Below are 20460 nucleotides of genomic sequence, written 5' to 3'. Positions count from 1 at the left end.
TTATATTTTCAATCGGGGGGTGGGGACCCCCCGAATATTGACGGGTATTTCGCACACTGTATATATGTGTATGATATATGTATATATGTTTGTGTGATGTGAATAACCACAATGTCGATCGCTCCATTTCAGCACCACAAAATAGTGTTAATAACCCAATACTAATAAATATCAAAGTATTTGTATTACGGCGACAGCACAGTATAACCTCTTGGGGGCGTTGGAGTGGATCTGTGCGCCCTCCTCGCATTGGCTGCTTCCTTGTCCTTCGTAATGTCTAGGACGCAGTGTGTAGTTCCGCCCAGAGTGTCATCGAAATACTAGTTGTGGGGGAGAAGAAGCAGACGGTTATATTAACAAGGGCCAGTTCACAGTACAACAAACGTTACGCCTTGTGTAAAGGAACTACTTGGATCTAAAAGGTACTGAATTCATAACGGCGGTAAGTCGAACACATTTATTTCGCTGCACAATAACTGTTGTTTCCACTGACAGATGTGTACGATGGTAGATAATCCCCGTGTCGCTGTTTCCTAGTCGGCGGTTTTCCACGTTATAATCCGGTCAGAGAGATGGTAGAACCCCTATATTGTAAATAAACATCGTACTTCGTCGTTGGAAACGATAAAGAAGACATTTTATCCGTGAAGCGCAGGTGAACAGGTCCAAACACGAAGCTTTGCCACTCCGTAACAAGTGAAGTGTACAGGTCTGTTCTGTTGCTCATCCTCGCTGTGATGCGACAAGACATTCTCACGCTCGTGCCAAATGTTGTCTGCGGCTCTCGCCGTGTTGCTGTTAGTTTATGGAACGTTATTCTCCCGCTCGATTTACGAGTTAGTTACCACGGTTACATTCCGTCGGTTGGATATGGTGGGGCTTCCCCACGATGTCAAACACGTATATCTCCATAGACCGCAGTTCATCATACTTGTGAGGAAAACCGACAAAAAAGCCGTTGCAATAACGTATTTTTGGGTGGTATTTTGCAGTTTATTCCCAATCAACGTTACTGCTGAATACACGAGGCCTGTTTGACCTCCCCATCGTGTATCATGGATGTCTGTGCTCTGCTCTCAATAACCGGTTGCCTAGTGATCGCGTGTCCTTAGTGCACCACATGATCCGATGACAATGTCACTGGTCGCCATGCGAAGGTCATACAGGTGGACGTCTTCGGCAGTCTGGGCCCGGGCATGGTGTTTAAACTAGGGGGGATGGGGGAATCGTCTCGTCCAATCACTTTATCAATGCTGAATGTCCCGTTTCCGGTGGGGATGGGATAACGTTTACTCAACAAACACCAACTGCCATTTGTTGCTACTCAAAACACCGCTACGTATAGTCAAAACAAATACATTTAATCCCATATATTGGGCTGCCTATCTGCAGTAAAAGTAGAGCTCTATTAACTTTGTTTTCAGTATAGGCCTTAACTACTTAGTTATATGTAACAGGCCCACCTGTTAATGATCACACCTGAATAAGCCCTACCCAGAGGGAGTGTCCACTCAGGTTGATTATTAAACCAGTCCAGTTTATCATTATCTATGGTAGAAAGAGTGTTATGTTGTTTCCATTTTTCTATTGACTAATGTTCTCTATCACACCAGAAATGAAAGAGAGATTTTCTTTAATGGTCTTAATATCCCTCACGTTAATAACAACAAAGGTAATTTGTTCAACAACAAACAACTCTTTCTAAAGTTGGACCAACAGGAGGGGATTTAAGCATTAATTTACGACTACTGTTGCCACTACAGTAAAGGATTCTCTTAGGGAATTCCTGGGGATTAATGTCAGGAAGGATGCCTGTTGAAAGCCTATCGCTGTAATTAAGCAATGTTGCTGACAGGCAGACAGCCAGCCCCATTTTCTCTTCCTCTCACCTCAGCATCCTTGTCTCTGGCTATCTGCTGCCTGTCAGTGCTCGAGGCCATTACAAACAGCTATCTGGCCAAACGACGAGACGGTACACTCGACTTGTCCACTCGTCCGTAAAACAACCCTGCATCAGCAGCTAATCCTCATTCTTATAGCACTCCCTTGTTTTGTACTCGCCTGTTGTGGCCATTTTGTAAAACCAACAATCAAAGTAATGGTGTTTTCTGTGTGCCATCATGGCCAAATGGTTGTGATGTAAGCTAGGAGGATTGTGTTCCTTCTGTGGAAAATGTTCTATTTGCTCTTTGGGACCATGGATTTTGCTGTGGTTATTTTGGTGTTTTATAAAGTGTTTTTTCCAGTCTAGACCATTATGTACAGTGGCCTTTAGCTTCAGTAAAGCTGAGCGGAAAGAAGTTTCTGCTGAGGTGTAGGCTATTTCAAGGTAATAAGGAAAGTGTTCTGTGTGATCACTGCCAAGCACTGTACCTGGTGTGCAAGCTTACCTTTCCCTGCTCTTATGTCATTATTCCGTTTTCTTTCTCTCACTTATGGAGTCTGTATAGGGCTGAGTTAATGGCCAGAAATACATAAGATCATCATTTGTTATCCAAGGTAAATGGATTGGGCATTTCTAGCATGTAATTGAGTCCTTTTTTCCAAAAACAATGTACATTTGGTGGACCTAATTCTGCATATGAATAAACCAAAACACACAGGAACATACTTAACTTTTTCGCATAGACATTGCATCAGGTCAGAGAGCATCAGCAGGCTGCGTGGACTCGTCCAAGGCCAGAGATCTCTATGGTAATTCCTGCCGGTTGGCAGTAGCTTTTCGTCTCGGATACTAGCAAAACTGTCTGGCAAGCTTCATCTGTGTGTGTGTGTGTGTGTGTGTGTGTGTGTGTGTGTGTGTGTGTGTGTGTGTGTGTGTGTGTGTGTGTGTGTGTGTGTGTGTGTGTGTGTGTGTGTGTGTGTGTGTGTGTGTGTGTGTGTGTGTGTGTGTGTGTGTGTGTGTGTGTGTGTGTGTGTGTGTGTGTGTGTGGCAAGCTTGTTGATCTAAAGTAATGGGATGCGATCCAAGTTCTGGACGTCGGCGCTCCTTGTATATATCTTTTCCCCCCCCCACTGTCACTATGCATTTAAGATAATGTGGATCTTAATACACACGATATAGCGAGCAAGGCAACAGGGGATTCCTTGCGGCGTCCATTCTCCTTCATTTTTATCTCTGATTCAAGTCAAGATAATCAAGTTTGAAATATCAAGCACTGCAGTCAGTGCCTTACTTTTACTGTCCATTCTTTCACAGCCAAGACCTGGGAGCTCTCTTAAACAAAGTTTTAGTCCAAGCATGAAATAGAAAATGCGTGCTCGTGGAATTTCCAACGCGGCACACATGCTAACCACAGAGGTATTGGTCTACCACACACTGATTTCTAGATGATTTCCTTTCCATAATATTTCAGGCAAGGGAAGGTCCAAGAAATGGTAATGCTACTAAAGCGGTGATTGGAGCAGCCCACGGTACTGTCCCCAGTTGTATGCCACACCAAGCAATTTCTTCTTCCATTTTCTGCTTCCCCCGGAGCATTTCAGAATTCAGATGCGTTCCACGGCGTAATGAACGTTATGTCCTCACTTATGAGTAAACGGCACTCTAGGGGTATTTTCAGGGCGGAGTGTTGGGGTATGGGTTAGGGGGGATTAGGCGGACAGCAGCATCAGTCATGCATGTTTTTGCATGCAGGAGGCCGAGCCAATCGATATGAGGGAGAAGAAACTGCCGGTTCGTCTCGCACGGCTTCCATTTCCATTAGTGGCATTCCCTCCTTATAACCCTGGATGTACTGTCCTGACAATGGTTTCAACCTGGCTCAATGTGTGTATGAGCGATCTGAGTATCCCCTATCCCCCTCATTTATTGAGGCAGGGGATGGATTATTCAAGGTCTGCTCTAATTGGTTGTTTGTGTGATTGAGGGCAGATGTGTTTTGGCCAATAAGCATTCACAATCGGGGGTGGAATGCCTAGTTGACGAGAAGATAATTGTACATTCAAACGATGTGGAAAAAGTCAGGTCATTGCCATGGCGGCAGTGATTTAGTATAAAGAGGGAGGTTCGGTCTGGCTTTGCCCTTCTATGGTTGCCAAGGACACGGCAACCATATGCAACCTATGCACTGTAATTGATAGGCGTGAGGAGGGGGAACAGAATGGAATAGTCCACCCCCACGTTTATGCCTAGGGAAAAAAGAGTTGCATCGCATTCATTGTGGATGTGGAGCCTGCTAGGCATGGCTCTATGGAGACGGGGTGCCCACACTGCATTAATATCCATTCCAAATATACAGTGTCTGGCCACAGCATCTTTCAGAGCAAGGACAGTAAATACTGTTCCGGCCTTTAACATGGGCCTTATGGTTGCCAATAATGAAACTCCGCTGTAGGTTCAGGTCCTTATATTATAGGGCGTGTTGGTGAACTAACAATCTGGTCTAACACGTTTATGCTTCTTTCCCCCAATTACATGTTGGTCAGTTCAGCCACGTCCCTAGAGCTTTGACGTAAGCCTTCAACCAAAGATCTTTTTTTAGATTTTTGGAAAGTCAACCCAAAACTGTTCTTATTTATCATGCGCTTCTTCAGGCTGGCTCAGGGACGCAGAAGAGTTCACCATGGTAGGCCCAGTGATGCTTACAGCTAGTGTAGCCTTTATTATTCAGGAGGACAGGTAGTTTATTAGCTACCCGTAGTGTGAGGCCTGACAGGCATGTCCGTTCGGCTGTATTTATATCTGAGTGATGGGGTGACAAGACCGAAGCACTAGCATGCTACATAGCCATCCTCATACTTCTCTCTCTGTGTGTGTGTGTGTGTGTGTGTGTGTGTGTGTGTGTGTGTGTGTGTGTGTGTGTGTGTGTGTGTGTGTGTGTGTGTGTGTGTGTGTGTGTGTGTGTGTGTGTGTGTGTGTGTGTGTGTGTGTGTGTGTGTGTGTGAGAGAGACCGGGCCTATTGATCCCTCTGTGATTTACCCCATGTAGCTCCACCGTCCAAATCTCTTCAAGTCTGTGTCTGCTCTCGGTTCTCGGGCCATTCATCATCGGTTGTTGGAAAGCATCAGACAACGCTTTGACGTTCCAGGGGCTCTTGGTGAAGTTTGGGGAGATGATTTAAAATCTTGTTTCATTATGTTGTTTGTCTCTGGGCTGGGGTGGCATATGGCTCCTTTGAATAGCTTGGATGCGCTAATGTTTGTCCCTAATGTGTGCGTGTGCTTTTTGTTGTGCAGATATAAGTTCATAAGATGAAATTTAAGAGCAAGTGAGAGAGGTGATGGACGCACGCAAACCCTCTATCATATTCAATCGCATTCGGACAAAATAGAAACCCCATCGTTAAAGAGAAAAAAGACGGCCCCTTGTCGTACCCGAACCATGACTTATAGACGAGCCCCGAAATAGACCACCAGGATTGAGTCCCGGCAAAATGTACCGGTACGCATTGTGGAGCAAACAGCGGGATGTTCCGTCTGGCGGTCAATCGACCCACTGAGGATGCTCGCTTGCATGCCACACTCATACAAAATGCATACTGGCCCCCTATACATGCTTGTTCGAAAAGATAAACGGGGGAGTTCCCCGCTTTCTGGGCTGACGCGTCACCTTGGAAGGGCCGATATTGTCCTTGTGCCTCAAGGTTTCCATTCAAACCGATCTCCAGGTTATTTTATAGGTAATAGTGTGGGCCTTAGAGTGGTTGGGTGTGCACGGATGATGTGAGTAGATATGAGGTAATAAAGCACTAAATCAATACAGCCGTTAATGCTTCTTGGCTTGTGAGACCACTGGAGGAGGGAATACCGCACTCCCCCAGGAATAATGCAATTCTTTAAAAGCCTTGAGAGCGAAATAAGAGTAGTCAGAGAGAGAGAGAGATAGAAGTAGAGGGAGAGAGATTGGATGGGGGGGGGGGGGAATGGGGCCTCCCTGTTTAGTTTTTTGGCAGACTGGTGTGAGCAATGGCTTATGGATTGTATGCCAGTGACTGAGTTACTCCAGAAATAAAAACACACGCACACATGCCATATAGTGTGACGGTTAGGATTTGTTCCATCCTGCATGAAGAGAGGGGATCAGGATTAGCAGCTCCATGCTGTACTAGTTGGATGACGGTGATTAAGACTGATGTCTGGCAGCGCATCTGAAGAGACAAAGACCCAGAAAAATCTTGATTGGATCTAAGGACACAGAACGCAAGGTCATTGGTCCTTGGTTCCCTCCCCTCCCCACGCGGCTCACCCACTCTCCTCCTGCGTTGTCTGGGGGAGGGGTCGTGTGTGTTTATCCAATCTGATATATTCACGTCATGTTGCCTGAACACCAATCGCTGCTGCTTTTTCTTTATCCATTTGAGTGATTGTTGCTCCGAGATATTCTAATGTCGCAGGATATTGAAACTCAAAGTGACTGTGGCAGCCTGTGTCTGACTGGGCTGTGTCGTCTGTTTTTCCACCGAGGAGACGATGAGTTAATTATAGTAATGCAGCATTTATAAAATCCAGGAAATAAGAAAAATGTCTGGCAGGATCAAGGCAGGCCTTGTTTGAACAACTATCTCAAAATAGACTCTCTGCGAGAACAAACGACCTGTCACCAGGTTTACTGCCCATCCGGATCAATTTTTGGCTCCCTCAAAGGGACCGTAAGGTGTTCTGCAATTCACCTCCCTCTAAAAATAAAAAAACCTGATGTATTTATTTATAGACTGACACATAATGTCTTTGCAAGCTCTGCAGTGTTTCTGTCTAAACTAGATTAGTGTGTACAACTTTGTCTGTGAATGAGTTTGTATAAACACTAAACAGACATATTTATTACATATCTTGCCACCTTATCGGCACCAAATCTTGACGAAAGGAGAAGACTCGAGCAGTTTTGTCTTTCTGGTGTTTAAACAGAGGAAGTTGGGTGTTTTTTCTGGTCATCTCTGGGGAGAGGCCTGTGTGAGTGCACTGAGCCTCAGGAGTGCATGCTGTGCTGTGATTAGAGTTTGGGAGCACAGACGGCATCGGGCATGTTTTCCCCAATCTACCTCAAGTGGATGTGTTGTCCCACAGTTCCATCCCACAGTGCCATCCCCTCCACCACCGCCCCAAAGGCTAAGCACCTCCATCTACATCCTCATCACCCCCACACATTTCACCATCCCCTCAATCCCAATCACCTCAACCTCAATAACCATCACCTCCACTTACTTCATCACCATTTATTTTACCGCCACCTTTATCATCTCCCTACTCCGGAGGCTGAAAGTATGATCATGGCAAGCATGAAGAGTGTTCACAATAATGATGGTTATCACAATATACTGTAAATGAATAAATATATGGACATTTCAAGCAATAATTCTTCCCAAATTGGGTGGCCACCGAGTGGTTACATTTTGGTATCCTCTGTGCATGTATCTGATGCTTTTAACCTATACCTGATGTGCTGTTTTTCAACCCTCATATTTTCTTATTCATTTTGTATCTTTTCTGTGGTAAGGGTTCAGGTTCTACAGGTTCAACCTTTCTTTATAGATTAACGTGGCCGGACAGAACAGAACATAGTTGATGCAAATTAGGTGATTAGCGGCCTCTGTAGGACGCTACCATTTATTAGCCCCCACTAAGTTATGTTTCTGGCATAATTACATTTCTATGCAACTATACTTTTCCGTCAACTTGACTATTCAATTATTGCGGAAGCAAAGAGTCCCAGTACGAACTTCCATGAATAATTAACGTCCCCCATCCCTATTATAATTATCCTGCCCCACTGGGGATATAGGGGGGAGGGGGAGAAAGATGCCAAATGGAGGGATATTTCCATTGTGTTCCTCTTACCAAACGATTCCCCGGTTAGAGTAGTTAAGCTGGAACTGAGCCCCCCACTCCCTTGCCCGGGACTGTTTTACTCTGACTGGATTACTGTGCCTCACTGTAAACACAGGCTCAGTCACTGGGGCAGACAGAAGGGGAGACGAGGCTCTAGCTGTACATGAGCTCTGGGGAGATGCAGGGGGAACTTGCTTAAGGCCCGAAGGCCAAATGATACCTCTGTGGTGGAATAGCTCTGAGTACTCACTGTGGGTTCAGTTAGATCACAGGTGAAGCCCACAGGGTCCGTCGCCGGAGTTGACCTCTGAAGGAGATGTAACCATACGTCAGGGCTGGGGTTTGGCCCCCCACTCTTTTCTGCTATGTTTTTTGTTTCTTTCATGACGGACTGTTACACATATTTGGATAGTACGACACATCACCTTCACAATATAAAGACCACCAGATGTCCCAAAATGTATGCCCTCGTGTGTTTTTGGCAGACTACACCGGCTCGGAAAACCACGGCATACCTACATTGGCTATTTGATGCAGAGGTGGGGCTTTAGGCAATATGCCTGATGAAAGGGGGGAGGTGGAGTAGCCCATGGATGCAGGTTGAAGTGATGCGTGCGGACAGAGGTTCAGCGCAGCGCAGCATTGCTTGTAGGCAGGCAAGGACCATCTCTGTATTCTTTCCTTTGGCCTATTTTCCACCTATATATTTGCTTTGTTGTTGTTTGTTTTCTTGTTGACTTCAAGCTTGAGTGTGAGTTAATTAAAGATCAGCGGCCCAGAGTGAGCACAGCCAACCTTGTGTTCTGCACTAATTGGCCACGTCATTAAAATAATTTCCCTCAACAGGAAGGCAGACTTGCAGAGGTAGGGCTGTTTGCTTTGAACTTCTGCAAAAATTGCTGGTTGTAATCATCATCTCCACCTTCTTCCTCTTCATCATGCTGAGTGACGTAGCGAGATCCCTCAAAGTATGCCCCTTTTTGATTACTGCGAGTTTATTTTTACTTTATCCTGTTGGCAAGCTTTATAGAAAGGCGTTTCACTTCAACCCAATATATGAATAATGGCGTGACATACAACAACCTGCGTATGGGCACTATTTCCTGGAGATTTAAACGATCAGTTTAAATAGTGTTACTGTTGATACATATATCTTGCATACAAGCTATCACTTTCTCTGAAATGGTGGAACATGATTAGAGGTCACCTCCCATAAAGGGGAGAGTCATCACTGCACATCAGTCACTATGATGCTGACTGAGTTACCAGAGGTCACCGTACCGAGAAGTGTGTGTGTGTGTGTGTGTGCGTGTGTGTGTGTGTGTGTGTGTGTGTGTGTGTGTGTGTGTGTGTGTGTGTGTGTGTGTGTGTGTGTGTGTGTGTGTGTGTGTGTGTGTGTGTGTGTGTGTGTGTGTGTGTGTGTGTGTGTGTGTGTGTGTGTGTGTGTGTGTCAAAGTGAGTCAATCGATTATGACGATGCTAATGTTAGCTGTTTCCCCGTTGCCATGGTGAATCTGAAGCAGTGTTTAAGAGGAGACGAGAGGTGCCTAAGGAAGAGTAGAGGGTGGGGGGGAAGGGGTCAACAGCCTCACAACTGGGCTAGTGGTCGTCAATCATGGAGCCTTCCAGGACTTAGTCACAGCCCAAGGTGAGATGGAGATGGATTGACCTAGAAAGAGAGGGTGGTGGTGGTGGGTTGACTGATCATCCAGATGATTCTACCGCTGACGTGGCTACAGGACTGCCTCATGTTCACGCAGCATTGTGAGGAAAGAGTGGGAGGATACGGGAAGACCTTCGTCCCCCAGCTGCCATGTTTAGGCTGATCTTCCGTGAAGGTTGCCCTTTGCCTCACGTGCGACTGTGGCGTGCCTAGGCTTGTCTCCTGTGGTTTTCCTCCGACATGGCTTCTTACCCAACATCCTCATGCGTTGTTGTCAATGCTGTTTTGCTCTTTGGCAAACATTTGTTCCAGCACCTCCCTTGTCCGGAATGGGTCGTTGTGATATTTTTTGAGATTTCCCGTTGTCTAGATGTAGTTCCATTTAGGAAACAACCTGACCCTGACAAAGGAATGGGATACTTCTGTTTGAGCACCAGTGTCTAATTTCTGTGCCTTTTGTTTGTCCGGGGAAATTGGATGTTGTAGCTCTTAAAGCGGGTGTCTGTATGATTGTATGACTCCATCATACAATCAAACGCTCACGCTGCACTGCCACTGCCACATGTCAATTATTTCTCTTTTGACGTAGCATGTCTACAAAATAACATGTGGCGGGGTGTAACGGACATTTCACAAGCAGCTCTTCAGTCCCCTCATCTATTCTATTAACTGTGCTGGATGCGCTCCTTTTTTATTTTCCCCCCCCCCATGTCTCCTCGGCTCACATTGGCCCCATGGGGCTGGCCCAGCTTAGAATAAACATGGGCTGCTAGCTAGCTTTGTCTCTATGGCAACCACTGTGCATGCTGCACCGCAGAGCAGCGTCGATGGGGCTGCTGAGGGGCTGAGAGATGCACACTGTTGGCTGCGGGTTTCAATGGGGTACCGCTGTCCTTCTGCTCGATGTCCTACAAGGTTAAGTGCATTTCCAGATGTGCGAAGGCCTCCGAAATGGAGGGGGGGAGGGGTTATTTTAGGTCAAAATCGTTTGGATGTACCCTAGCGGTTCGTCCGTTGGGTGAGGGTGGTGTGTGTGTGTGTGTGTGTGTGTGTGTGTGTGTGTGTGTGTGTGTGTGTGTGTGTGTGTGTGTGTGTGTGTGTGTGTGTGTGTGTGTGTGTGTGTGTGTGTGTGTGTGTGTGTGTGTGTGTGTGTGTGTCCAGTGTGCTCCCCTGTTATCGAGACCCCTCGACCACCCCCACTCTATCCCCTCCCCCTGTTATGAGCCGGCTACGATTTCAGCGGCCTTTGCCTCTGTCCCACTTTCGGTGGCAGTCTGAGGAAGTGTTGGATTGATCCGGTCAATCGGCTCAATCCGCTCAAGCATGTAGACTATTTGTTTGCTTTTCCTCCCTGCTTCCCCACGGCCGCTTGTCTAAATATCATTAAGTTCTGCCCTTGAGCTGGATTTGTCAACGGGGATTTACCCCAGTTATTATTTCCACTCCCCAACGCTTGCTGTGCCCACCATTTTGTTGTTTCCTCCATTTGTTTCATGTTACACGAGAACCATGGCCATCGGAGACTGCTACCTCCTGCTGCTGACATTCATGTGTCACCAGTAGATGCCTGTCCACACATTTCTATACAGCGATCGCCCTGGCTGATTCCCGCTGACTTGACAACCCCCCCCCCCCCCCCCACACCACCACCTTCTCCACCCCTCCTGTTGTCAGATAACCGAACTGAAGGTTATCTGAAACCCTAAACTCAAGGTCGTCCAAGGCACGCTTTGATAGCAACTAAACCCGGTCCCAGCAGTACTTCAATGTTAAAGCAGAACTTCTGAGGGGGAGGCGGCACAGATCCTGGGCCCGAAACCAAAATCTGCAAGAGGTGGAGTTGCACCTTGTTTCCTGTTTTCATTACGAAAATATTTTACTGAAGAATACTAATTAGTATGCAGGGATGAATCTTTTAAAGAGGGATGTCAATTCGTCGATTTCTACCGGGGCTAAGTCTATGCGGTATTGATTTGAAACCTTAAGGACACTTTTCTTACGGTTTACTGCTACTGCTGGCCGAGAGTGTTTGCTAATAATTACGTGCTTGATGGTCCCTGCCACCAGCAGCGTGGTCGGACTCTAAACTAATATGACGTACCGGTAATAGTCAAAGGCCCCGGTCAGATATTTGAGCTTGTCGGCAATCCGTCATTGGATATTAATTTCAAGTCTGATTGTGAGCCAGTACCAACTGGCTACACATTTACTTATTCAAAACCCTCCTGCCAGATGTTCATCTTAAGCCCCCTGCCATGGCAGACGGTGTGTAAACCAGAAGACGGGTCTCCGCTCTCCAAGGGCATTGAACTATAAGGAGGTACTGGGTAATGTCGAAGATCTTTCGCCTAGTGTAACTCAAACCACTGTGCTCCAGCAAGGTAACCAAAGCCCCTTGGCTTCCTGTTTACAGCTTTTATCGGCTGCTCACTTACAGAACGTGTGTGTGTGTGTGTGTGTGTGTGTGTGTGTGTGTGTGTGTGTGTGTGTGTGTGTGTGTGTGTGTGTGTGTGTGTGTGTGTGTGTGTGTGTGTGTGTGTGTGTGTGTGTGTGTGTGTGTGTGTGTGTGTGTTAAGAATGATGTTATTATGTGAGAAAATGGACTACAATAACCATATAATTTGTCAAAACATACTTTGAGTATAAAATAAAGTTCAAGAATACGTATCATTTAGCATTATTCCTTCTCCACATGAAGCCCTTCCCCTTGTTCTTTGTCCTCGGTTGGATAATGTGTGTTACTGTCATTACTGTGTTAGTTCGAGTGTGTCTATAGCATGAGGAGATACCAATGCACACACCCCCAGGTGGCCCTGTGGCCCCTCAGACCAGGTATCTGGTGTCCAGAGAGCGGCCGAGACAGAGGGCGCAGCGGCCAACTGGCAGTAGCAGCAGGTCTCCAGTGGCCGCTTGTGATCGGATTCTGTTTCCTCGTTTGACATGCAGATAAACCAATAACAACACTGCCAGAGCTCCCCTGGATTCAGACGTGCATTTTTTCCCTACACCAGACAAGCTGGCTGCCTGTAGGGCTATAGAGTATAAAAGTGTTTGTCCTGTCCTCCATCTATAGGATTGATGTTATATAGACAAAGGCATCAGGGAAAATGATCAGGTCCAACGGGGCTGCGCTATGTTCGCCTCCATTACAGTGCAAAAACAATCTACCAGATTTTGTCGGTATGTGTGCGCGCATCAGCTTTGTACAACACAGTGCTTGTGGATTCTTGTGCCAGGAGTATTGGAGCATTCACTGTCCTGTAAATCACTGCTGGTGAGATTCTGAAGTCGCTGATGCTTTTCTCATGTCTTATGGAGGCATTCTGCATGGATTACATTTGCCTGTCACAGTAATGACCGCCGGAGGAGGAAATAAAGTGCTAGGTTGAGCTATGCTGGCTCGCAAACATTGATGCAAACCACTGTGTGATATTTTGAGCGAACTGGGGAGTACGACTTATTAACATTTATATCGTTTGTGAGCAGCGGCATACAAACCCGGGCAAAAATGGCATACTTTAGTAATTTTTTACATGGGTCCCCATCGGTCCATACCACCATGTTTCCGCCACAGCAGCCTACCTTCTTTGACTTCACCGCACTTAGAGAAACTTCTGAAGTCATAAAAGTCTTTATTCATGAATTGACTTACAGGTCATTTTTTTCCTGAATGAATATGCTAAACCGCAATCATCGTTCACTGCCCTGCATACATCCCCCCTCTCTGTGATTGCTCAACCAGTTGCTGGCGATTGATTGAAATTAATCTCTCTCACTCTCTCACTCTCTCACTCTCTCTCACTCTCATATGAACAGAGCGCTTTACCGTCACCACACAGCAAGATGGAAGAGTTACAGGATGTCCAGCTGACCGAGATCAAACCCCTGCTAAACAATAAGGTGAGTCGATGCTGCTGGTGGTGGATGGGTGGGGGAGAGGTATTCAGGGTGCAGTGAGAGGTATGACCTATCAACATGCTGAGGCAACAGTGCCACGCATTCAACCGTCTCACGATTCATCACTGACACATTTGAGCTCTGCCCCCTGTGGCCATGGCAAGCATCTGCACACGATACTACATGCGCATTTCATGCGCGCTGCAACGCATGTGTGCCTTGCAGTTCCCTTCATCAAAGTGAATTATTCATATCTGCTTGGCTGTGGAAAATACTGTGGAAAGAAATCCAGGGCAGAGCGAGGCAATTTGAAATGGGGTGGAAAAAGGCACAGAGATAAACAGACAAACCGACAGACTGTGGGAAGAGGGAGGAGAAGAGGCAGACAAAGAGAAAGACCTAGAGCAAGACTGCGTCTTGGAGCAAAAGCGAATAAAGATCAGAGAACCGGGCTGAGACTCCTCAGCAAATTTCAATAGCCAGCGAAGGACGTAGGGAAGACGAGAGAACGGAAGGAAGCGATGGCAGATCTTAAGCTAGCTCCATCATTAAATTACCTTCCTTCTCTTCCTCATCAGTGTACCCGTGTGGGTGTGTGCCTGGCTGGCATGATATTCATTCCAAGCTTCACAGGGGGTTGCCGGCTGTTGGGTGTGGGGGGGGACAGGTGGCAGGCATGGATGTGGAAGAGCCACTGACATCAATCCACCAGGCATGAATATAATGGATTTCTTCTTTATTTGTACTTGGTTCTACTGGCTGACAAAGGCTCTAACGGCTCACTGGCCGAGTTAAGTGCTCATGCAGCGGCAGTGATGAGGTGACACGATAAAACTCATAGATTACGACGGCGGGTAGAGCTGACCTCTCACTCCATCTAGTGGCCAGCCAATTAAAGAATACGGTGTGTGGAGGTAGGCATCGGAAGGGCCGAGTTGGAGAGAGGGGGCCGATGAGATGATGCACGAAGCCTAATCCGCTGTCGCAAAAAGTTTGAATGCTTGTCATTCCTTGGATGAGAAACAATAGCTCCACACAGGGTTGCTTATTACACACTAGCCCCGTTGATAAGGTCCATTGCCGACTAGAAAACGTTCATCATATACTCGAAGCATGCTCAAATAAATGAACGTAAAATGCTAAATGGCTTCTGTGTACATTAGCTGCACGGGTGACCGCTCCAGGACTGCTATGAGCTCATTCATATTCCACAACTACTGGATATTTAGCTGTTTGGCCGCATCAGGCCGTACACTAATCGCTTCAGTGTGATCTCATGCTAGACGATTCTGGATTCGCCGGATGAGGTTTCTCTCTATGCACCTTTTTATCCTTCATTCTTTCATGTTGGAGATGCACTCTATTGCAGACCTGCCTACTGAGTTCTTAAAAGTGTTGATAACACGGTATTCTACAGGGAGAACAGTGTGACAGTGTGGTGTCTGCCACTGTCTGGGGTGTTGTCTTCCAGTCAACAGGTTCTCCATTTTGCTCCCAAATGCCTGTAGCCTACCTGTAGGGCTCCTTGGTCAACAGCTCCCACTTGATTCTTAATATCTTGTATATAGTCGATTTTCTTTGCGCTGGATAAAAGTCCAATCTGCGTAATGACTGAACGCTCATTAAAATGAGCAATGCTGAACATCTGTTAAAGATCAAGTGGTGCAGGTGCCCAAAATAATTTGGTTCTAGTCTAACTGGACCACTCTAATTTCTCTGAAGAAAAACGGATGCCTAATTAGGACTTACCCGTTCAATGTAAATAAGAAATAATTCGCTCAGGAGGATAAGTCAGAATATTGATTTTACACCAATGACTTTTAGCTAATGCATTGCTTGAAACGCTACAAAGTGTCCCTCTTAATATTAACAGTAATTATTTAGCTACAAATTCAGCGAACATTACTGTGTGGTCAATCAGCCTTAATTATCTGTTGAGAGTATTGCATACAGTTGAATGAATGAATAAAAGCATAAACACAGTGGTATAGTCAAGACCGTGAAGTGTTAATATAATGTTGTTAATTTGAAGTTTTCTTTTATTTATCTGACAGCCATGGCGAAGACCTACAAGAAATATGTTAATTGGATAGAAATGTGCTTCAATTAACAAGTTTCTTGTGTTTAACACTCTTCTTATCTCTCTCTCTCTCTCTCTCTTGCAGAATTCCAGAAATTTCCAGGACTTTGATTGCCAGGTATGTGATACTTCCAGCCAGTACTACCGGAATGCTTGTGACTGGACAAAGGAGTGATGGGGGGGGGGGCATGGTGGAGAGAGGTCCATTGGCCCCATCACCTCTCCAATTCTTTATCCAGATAGTCATCTGCCTCAAATCAAACCGTTGTTCATCACGTGTGTGGGTGTGTGAGATAAACGGTTGCCTGTTGTCTCTTGAATAGGCCACATAAATAAGTGCGTATTTGTAAAGAGGTGTTCAGGGTCACAGAATGTGCTTCGAATTGACGTTCCACTGCCTGATTTGTTTCTTGCGGCTGTTCATTTGTAACAAGGTCACTAAGAGATTCCCTGAGTCTGCTTCGTGCCTTCTCTGGCTCTGCTCACACACACAGTAAGAGAGTGGCATTCCCTGTCAGGCGCGCCGGGCCGGCATCAATATGTTTTACAAACCTTGGCATACAAAGTCTATTGCAATCAGAAAAGATCATAGGAACCAGGCCGCACTAATAGATGTTCAGGATAGTGTGTGACCACAGTGTTAGTCTAATATGACCCCATCCGTTCCGGATGCTGCGGCCCGTTGTCGTAGCTGTCCTGTGACCTCCGCCGAGGCACGGTGACTAAACGGATTAATATACGGATAGTTTAATTTTCTGATTCTCCGGTAAAAAGTAAATTTAATAGCACGGCTTAGCATAGCCTAAACATTTCCATAATACTTCGCGTTCCCTGCCAAAATGGACGCCTGCCGACTGCTCTGATTCCCAAAAAAGGGTACTACAGAATTGTGGGTGTGTGTGGGGCTTCTTGCATATTGATCGGGGAAATTCAATCACTGAGTCTCAACGTTGGTCTCCAGGCGCCGTTATCTGTCTCGGAAGAACACCCTGAATACAAGAAACAAGGTGCGACGATAAAGTCATGCGAATGGATTGAGCCCCACTCTATTCCTTTTACATATTGATTGAGAAGCTGGTATGTGCAGACTTTGGCTGTCCCAGTAAGGGTTTCAACTATTGGATTCCAATACAGGCAACGATCTGTTTACATTTTTCTTTGCATACGTCCATTTCATCAGTGTTGCGACAGTGTTGGGGATAGTGAATCTGTCGGTGGATGTATTTGTTCCTGCCTGACAGACAGTGGTCGGAGGGGGATGTTATCTCAGGACACGGTGGAGATGATGATTTGTGGAGAGCTATATGGGACCGTCACGGCTCGGCTGCTGTATAATACATCACACGGTGTGCATGACACCACCATCTAACTCCCCGAGCTAGGGTGTGGAGATGCCACGGCAGACATTTATGTCACACTCTGGTCTGCTTCACCTGCTGCTTCCCCTGCTGCCTAATCCAGACGCGCTACAATACAGGGCGACGTAGCCCTGCTGCCCTACTAAAGCCCCACCCCAAAGCCCCCGGCGTTGGGGGGGCCCCTCATGGGGATTTCTATGTCTGTACTCTGGGTTCAGTCAGGCGGATCACTGACACTTTTTTGCCAAGAGAAGGTGAGGATGTTACCGCATTGCAAAGGAAACCCTTCATTTTCCTAAACGCAAGATTTTCTGGCCCCCCCTTGGCTGCCGCATTCACGGACAGGCATGCGCCACGGAATGGTTAAGCCCCCACCCCCTTACACCCCCAGCAGCCCATGCTTTCTGCAGTCATGGCGACTCCCGGCATCCCATCATAGCTAAATATAGCTCATGCAGGTACGGCAGGAGAGGGGAGCAGGCTCAGTGGAGAGGGCTGGGCCTCACGCTCTCCGCCATGTGCCTGTGTCTGCGCTGCACTCTCTCCTCCTTTTGTCTGGTCCAACAGTGCTAGCAGAGCTGTGTGCTACATCATTACAATATCAACCATATGGAGATGGGGGACCAGACGTTATCTCAGTCTCCTCACAAATGGAATGATGCCCCTTTCCTGGTGTTTTAAAGGGCTGTTGCATTAAAGTCATCATATCCATATCACAAAGGGTCCTTTATCCAATCTTCAATAAAGGTACTGTAAGGTTTTTTACGTGGTCCTGAATACTGAAGGTTGACTCTAATGCTGTTCCTGAATATGGAGGAAACACAGTACATGATTGGGAGGACGTGAGGGATTCATACATAGACACTCTGCTTGGTCTCCAGGCTCTTCTGTGATCCAATCACTGTGTTCACTGAGGAATATAATCTAGTTGCACACTAGCCGTTACTGTACAGTACCAACACATTACATGATGCTACATTAATCTAGTGTAGCGTCATGTTGGTATTTTACGCTGCGCCATTGCTGCGTGTCCAATGAGATTTCCAGATCCAGCAGAGAACTGCTGCTTGCAGGTGAAACCAGCTTTTCATGTCTACTTCACTTCCCTGTGTAGTACAACAGCACCCCCTATAGGCCAGCTGTGGGAGGTGCATGCTGTGGCGTCCAGACCTTTGACAACGTAGAAAAGGGGCTGCTTGTGGAGGCTAACTCCAACGGGGATGCCTGCATGGATTTGACTTGGGCAGGTGTTGTATATTTGGGAGTGTTGGTATCTTTGCTTCTGCTAGCCTGGCCTATTTACTTTGCATGACAGGGGACCAATCAGCGTCCTGTGAGTAACCATGTAATAAACCTGATGGTTCATCCAATCAGTATTTTTCTGAAAGTGCCTGCCGTTTCCCAGGATGACTTCAAAGATCTTTCTGTGTAACAAACCATCTAGCGCAGTCTCTATCTCAATAAACGTAGCTATTGGTGTATTTTTATATAAATATTTTTTTTTATTTAAAAAAATACAGATATTCATCAAACCACTTTAGAATACACCGACACAAGGAAATGTTTGAATTATATTTGATTATGTTTCTCATTGGGATTCCAGATGTTATGTGGATCAATGTTTACAGATAGATAATACTGCTGAATGGTTTATAATGGTGGTGATGGTGAGAAAGTGTGCATGTGTTCGTACCACGCACTACTATTTTAACAATTACGTTTCGGGGTTAAGAGCACACATGGAGTCCCATAAGACTAAAGTGTCAAGCTGAGGTCAGAATGACACATACCGGTAGTCTTCATTATGTCCTAGCTTATGTCCTTGCTCCAATCAACTGTCTATTCATATAAAACATTAGCATTTAATCATCTAGCAGACACAGTGGGGACAGTCAATACATACAATCGATGTCAGGGCAACTACAATCATGTGAGTGCAGAGGAATGCGAAACAGTTATGCATTGCAACAACGTAAAATACAGGCAAATGTTACAAATTAAACATAATGGAAGCACACAGCTGAGGAGATGTTGGAAGAGACTGTGTAGATTAGTAACTCGATCCACCAAGAGTTGCCAAACATGACGTAGAGGTATGTTTCATGTGCAGCATGCTCAAGGCCACATTAAACCATTGTCAGTAATTGCAGTTTACCTTCCAATCTTATATTCTTTAGTTACATATTTTTTTATAAATATGAAATAGGCATGAATTGTGAAAACCATAAAGACATTGACAGACCGTTACTTGACCTTGTTCACCAAGGGTAAGCAAGTGGGACACAAATGGCTGTCTGCGAAAAACGAACTCCTCCTTGAATGTGCACTGCTGCCAGTTGACCAGGAGGGGGCGCCGCAGACCTGTGTTTAGGGGCCAGCGAGTTCTGCAGCTCCTTTGTGTGGTTGAAGGGCTGTGCCTTCTGCAGTGTTTTTGCTGTCGTACTCTTCGCATTGTCCTAATGCCCTTAGTGCAGAACTCAAGGTTTTAAAACACACAAATAAATACTGTTATAGTAGAAAATATGTGTGTGTACATCACATTCATGCATGTGTGACTAAGGACGGAATATAATTTTGCCATGATGGGATATAATATAACTATCTCGGACAGTGCTGCATTCATGCCCTACGCCGTTATAATATTATTGAATCTACAGATTAAACCTTAACAAGGCATCAACGGAGGCCATCGATATTCAGTCTTTCCACCATTTTCACCAATGCAGACTGAATGACTCACATGATCGACGACTGTCTGTGGCTCAGGTGCACCATGTGTCACACGGGCCGCGTCACCGCTTCCATCTGCTGCCCACCGGAACATAAAATGGCTGGAAAAACGTGTGTGTGTGTGTGTGTGTGTGTGTGTGTGTGTGTGTGTGTGTGTGTGTGTGTGTGTGTGTGTGTGTGTGTGTGTGTGTGTGTGTGTGTGTGTGTGTGTGTGTGTGTGTGTGTGTGTGTGTGTGTTGGGGGAGGGGCGTGATTTGACCTTATAACATGACTTAGTTGTGGAACTTGTTATTGCTTTATGCAGCAAGATCAAAATAGACTGCAGGTCCATGCACACCACTTTCTGTCATTACGCCTTCCCTTGATTTACATCTCGGCCTGTGTGTGTGTGTGTGTGTCAATGGGACCTGCTGCGGGATTGCAAGGCAATTCTCGAGGAGTGATATTGGCAGGCTAGCCTGTTGCTAGCGGTCAAATGGGTGGTGTTAACATCCAGGAGCCAATAGGGATACCTCTTAGAGCCCTGATGGTCCCACCCACGCCTCGCCGTCTGGGTCAGTCATTGGCCGAGCAGAGGGAGGGAAGCAGGGCGCTGATTGGACCGTATCGTCCTGCCAGCCCCTGCGCGTGCCGTCCACAGACCCTGGAGTAAAGAGGAAGATGGGTGATCAATACGCTGGTAATCAATACGCTGTGAGAGCAAAAGGAGTTACGGGAAGCGCATTTACGCAGATAGTCAGTCCCCAGATACGATGTGGAGCGTATCTGGATATGATATCTGTAATGATAAGGTTGTTTTTCTCTGGATGATGTGTGGAGGCCGGTGGTTATAATGGGATCCAACTGCTCCCCTTTGTTAGCCTTCAGAAATCAATACTAATTGATTCTATTATTTTTACCATGACATTGCCGCGTTTTCCTTGCACGATTGTTACATTGAACTGATTTAGGTTAGAATAATTGT

The 20460-nt window shown here is 46.1% G+C and overlaps 1 protein-coding gene across 3 annotated transcripts in view; it reads left to right on the top strand.

Annotated features, from left to right (window-relative positions):
- The first annotated feature begins 264 nt into the window (after positions 1 to 264).
- Positions 265 to 20460, top strand: part of ndrg3a (ndrg family member 3a) — a 34904-nt gene continuing 14708 nt past the window's right edge. For 2 of the 3 annotated variants that reach the window (XM_060068725.1, XM_060068722.1), the window contains exons 1-3: positions 282 to 442; positions 13248 to 13331; positions 15494 to 15526. In XM_060068725.1, coding sequence (XP_059924708.1) covers positions 13275 to 13331; positions 15494 to 15526 — 90 coding nt within the window. In that variant the 5' untranslated portion in view covers positions 282 to 442; positions 13248 to 13274. Of the gene's footprint in view, positions 443 to 13247; positions 13332 to 15493; positions 15527 to 20460 lie in introns of all 3 variants that reach the window. The other variant, XM_060068723.1, reaches the window with a different exon arrangement.

Source organism: Gadus macrocephalus, chromosome 13 (genome assembly GCF_031168955.1).
Source record: "Gadus macrocephalus chromosome 13, ASM3116895v1".
NCBI lineage: Eukaryota > Metazoa > Chordata > Actinopteri > Gadiformes > Gadidae > Gadus > Gadus macrocephalus.
The sequence above is the reverse complement of the archived record's forward strand: the minus strand, read 5'-3'. Positions and strand labels throughout refer to the sequence as shown.